General features: G+C 46.8%; 1 protein-coding gene across 1 annotated transcript; it reads left to right on the top strand.

Annotated features, from left to right (window-relative positions):
- Positions 1-1,636: 1,636 nt before the first annotated feature.
- On the top strand, positions 1,637-2,278 carry LOC120838162 (the record flags this gene model as incomplete). Its single annotated transcript, XM_040207936.3, has 2 exons — positions 1,637-2,005; positions 2,040-2,278. Coding segments are annotated over 2 exons (573 nt in total), but the record flags the coding sequence as incomplete, so codon positions are not given.
- Between the last annotated feature and the right edge of the window lie 2,419 nt (positions 2,279-4,697).

Genomic DNA, 4,697 nt, shown 5'->3' on the forward strand with positions numbered 1-4,697 from the left:
CGCTCGGCCTCCTCAGCCCAGTGACGATAACAGCCAAGATGTTATTTCAAGAACTTTGGGCACTTGGGCTGGACTGGGACACTCCGCTACCTGCAAGCGTAAGTCTGAGATGGAGCAACTGGATAAAAGCTCTGCATCATCTCGAGGACATTTCGATCCCTCGTCGCTATGCGGCATACGGCGGTCGAACTGAGCTGCATGTCTTTACGGACGCTAGCCCCCAGGCCTATGGGACAGTCGCGTATTTGCGTAGTGACTGTGATAACCAGACGACAGTGACCCTCGTTATGGCCAAGACGCGCGTTGCGCCAGTAAAGACCTTGACTCTACCGAGACTGGAACTGATGGGAGCGTTGCTGGGCGCTCGACTATGTGCCTACTTTGAGGGAGTTTTTAAGTCGGATCTCTCAGAAGTGACGCTGTGGACAGACTCAATGATTGCTCTACACTGGGTAAAGGGCCTGGCTATTCAATGGAAACCATTCGTGGCAAACCGAGTTATGGAGATTCAACAAAGGACAGATCCCAGTAACTGGAGACACTGCCCTGGAGCTGAGAACCCGGCGGATTTACTAACCAGGGGCGTCCCTCCGGACTGTCTACAGAAGTGTGACCTATGGTGGAAAGGACCAAAGTGGCTGGCAGAGTCACCCACATGTTGGCCTACTATGCCCATTGGTAGCCAAGATACCGCAGCCAAGAAGAAATAAGAACTTCAGAACTAACTGTGAGCCACACTGCTACGAGCTCCGGTACGCCTGTGGTAAACATCGGAAAGTTTGGAGAATTGAATCGCCTACAACGGGTCACTGCTTGGGTGCTACGTTTTGTCAATAATTGTAGACACACGAAAGAGAATTTCCAGGGTCCACTCAAACCTGAAGAGATAAGGGAGGCACGTCTTAGGCTGTTCCTTCAAGTTCAAAGGGAAGCCTTTGAGGATGAACTAAACCAACTAGAACGAGGCGAACAGTGCAGTGGCTCGTCAGACCTGCGCACTTTAAATGTATTTATAGATGACAGAGGGCCGCTACGACTGAGAGGACGCCTACAACATTCAGACCTCGGTTATGAGACGGCACATCCTGTCGTTTTGCCTTCGACTCACCACTTTGTGGAACTACTGATTTTTAGCACACATCGACGGCTGCTACATGCAGGGTGCATGGACACTCTAACTCAGCTGCGTGAGACGTTCTGGATTATACGAGCTCCACAAGTAGTTAAGAAGGCCTTGAGCCGTTGTCTTGTCTGCAGAAGGATGAGCAGCAAGAGTGCGACTGAACCAGTCGCGCCGCTTCCACGAGACCGAGTGTTGGAGGCGGACCCTTTTGCAGTCACGGGGCTCGACTTCGTCGGACCTGTCCTCACCAAGGACGAAGGCAAGATAAAGAAATCATACATTCTGCTACTGACCTGCGCAGTCACTAGAGCAATACATCTGGAGGTGGTGAGCGACTTGTCTACAGCTAGTTTCCTTTTGGCATTTCGTCGCTTTGCGGCCCGTCGCGGACTATGCCACACGATCTACTCTGATAATGCACAGACTTTCCACCGAGCGTGTGCTGAATTCAGAAAGATATGGAAAACAATGAGAGAACAGGAGTCACTCAACTACCTGTTCAGTCAAGGCATCAATTGGAAATTCATCGCTCCACGAGCGGCTTGGTGGGGCGGGTTTTGGGAGCAAATGGTTCGATCAGTTAAGACCCCTCTGAAAAAGGTTCTGGGGTGCAGTTACGTAACTTATGAAGAGCTGAGCACCATATTGACGGAGATAGAGGCTGTGATTAATTCTCGACCTTTGACCTCCATCTCCTCTGAGCCGAACGAACCAGAACCATTGACACCCGCATATTTCCTTGTCGGTAAACGACTGACTTCCTTGCCAACTCGTGGAGGAGAGCCAATGTTGTCATCAGCCAACGATCTAACTCGCCGTTGGAAGTACCGTGAGACGCTATCGACCACCCTATGGAAGCGCTGGCGCCAGGAATATCTCTGTGCCTTAAGGTCATTTCATCACAGCACACCGGCAGCCTCGAGTAAAAATACGGGTGAATGACTTGGTGCTACTGCATGACGACTTCCATCCGCGACAAACCTGGAAAACTGGCCGCGTCGTGCAAGTGTTCCCGGGACGAGACGGCCACGTCCGATCCTGCGTGGTCCGTTTGTCAGGAGGAACAACGATTAGACGTCCCATTCAACTGTTACATCAACTGGAAGCTCATAACGAATGAGCAATGCTCATTCGGCGGGGAGGATATTAAATATTGAGGACATTTTTCGCTAAATGTGGATACGCGCCCGACTACACATCTCACAGGAAAAGAAGACCAAGGAGCATGTGCTAAGAAGAAGATGAAGTGAGGCTACCGGCGCGAGCAGAGCTAGTTGGAACCGTTGATCGATGCAACATCAACCTTCAAGAGCCCTCCATATGTCTAGACTGTAAATATGTTGTATAAATCTCTTTTGTAAACCGGAGTGATCTAAATTATCGAATAGAGTTAGCGATGGTTGTAACTCCCAGTAGGCACAACGAGCAGATGAGATCGCCTTCTGCTTCCTGTGCTTAGAACAAAATGACGTCGCAGTTTACAAGCATTGCTAACGCTGCAAGCATGTCCACCGCAGGCCCTGGCAAGTTGGTCTAATTTTTCACAGGAAGGAGGCGAAATTCCTTACAATTTCAACATGTAACATGCACATTCAGTTAATGCTTTAACTTTTAATCTGCAGGCACCAATTTTTCGGGCTCGTTCCACAGCACTAAGAACCATTGTAGATTTCATATATATGCTAGTCATGTAAAATTTCGGCAAGTTCTTGAGTGCCAAGATGGCAGTATTTTCTTGTATACTTTCTTGTGATGTGCACTTGTTTTCATTTACAGTGTTGTGTAGTTCTAGGATAAATATATTTCCACAATGAAAGTGCTAGTTTTTTTTCTACAGATAGCTGGTGCAACGTGTTTCGTAAAATGGTGATGTTAGCTGTTAAAGCCTGCCTGAAAGTTCTACGAGTGTTGTCCGCATATCCAGTCTTCGCAGCTTCTTTAACGACAAAGGCTTGCTTTTTCCAAATAAAGGTGTGCGACTTTTCATGTGTACTGCAATATTTTGCTTTGAATTAAAGTGAAAGGTCTGCGGTATTGAATACCTCCCTGCTCTGAAAAGAGGCGTTCTGCAACTTTTCAGAAGACATACCTTTTCAAACAAGTTGCACAAACTGCCTTTTCTGAATAGGAAGCTGTTCAATGCCGCAAATCACAGCTGAAGGGTCTCATTACTAGTAATTTCGGCTCTAAAAGTCAAAATTCGTCCACAAAAGGACGAAAATCAATCTCTCATTACTATAAAATTAATCCCTAAAAGGGTCAAAAGTGATCCTCAAAGGGACGAAAGTTACTCCCCCGTCACTATAAATATCATCCCTTTAAGTGGTAAAATTAATCCCCAAAGGAACGAAATTTAGTCACCAATCAAAAAAAAGTTAGTCCCCCAATCATCGCTGTTGATCCCGAAAGGGATTAAAGTTATTCCCCCAATTATAAACACGTCGGCGCTCAAGGGACCATAATGAATCCCCTGAAGAGTTAAACTTAGTCCCTGATGCCCTGCTGTAGGGATCAAAAGCGCTCCTTTTAACGGTCCAAAACTTTGACCTCACGGGATCAATGGAAAGGGACTAAAAGAAAAGGGAGGGGCTAAACCGGGGTTTTGCCGTTTTTAGGGGATCACTCTCAGTGATATCAACTTAGTCCCCAAAAACGACGAAGTACTACTCTTTTTTTTTTTAAGAGTGTGTGCGTATGTCCCACGTTCAAATGCCTGATTCTCGGGATTTAATCCAGAACGGGAGTATAAAAATCTAATCAAAGACACAAAAAAGCTTGGACCAAAATATCGACTGAATGCACTACAAATCTTAGCGCAAGCCCGATTTTCGTGACAAGCATCGAACTTCCGGTGGCTTCCTGTGCGCCAGGCTCGGAGAACAGGTAAGCGCCATTCAGCCCCCTCTAGTAGAGATCAGTGTTCTGCCATCTTGATGAACCAGCCCTTGACCGAAAAGGGCAGGAGCAGCAAATCTTGCCCATCCAAAAAGTAGACAACCAATTCTCGCCTATATATATATATATATATATATATATATATATATATATATATATATATATATATATATATATATAGATAGGGTGTTTCACGAAAGGTGGACAAATTCGATATTGCGAAAACTACGGGTCGCATTGAAAAGAGGCTTGTACCGTTTTGGTCCTGGGCCAGGGGCCCAAATAGGAAAATTATTGAAGTCCGGGATAATTAAGCTGTTAATTATTTTTGCGTGATTAACTTTTTTAATATTGTCTTTAAGGGCATGGTTTCATGTAGAAAATTGCTCAGCATCCTCGGAAAACACTACATCAACAAACTGCAGAACGATAGAAGACACGCGCAGCATTCTACGGCTTTCTGAATAACCGCACAAATCCGACGGCTTTTGAAGTTTCGGTTTGTTATCGGAGCACATCTCGGCCCCGACGGTGCCGCGCCCCGTGGAGAAATAGTGCAACCAGCCTCTACTGCGTCGCGCGGCGCAGCAGAGGCTGGTTGCACTATTTCTCCACAAGGCGCGGCGCCGCCGGGGCCGAGATGCGCTCTGATCGCAAACCGAAACTTAAAAACCCGTCG

This window comes from Ixodes scapularis, unplaced genomic scaffold (genome assembly GCF_016920785.2).
Source record: "Ixodes scapularis isolate PalLabHiFi unplaced genomic scaffold, ASM1692078v2 PGA_scaffold2__306_contigs__length_199485367, whole genome shotgun sequence".
In the NCBI taxonomy this organism is placed as follows: Eukaryota; Metazoa; Arthropoda; class Arachnida; order Ixodida; family Ixodidae; genus Ixodes; species Ixodes scapularis.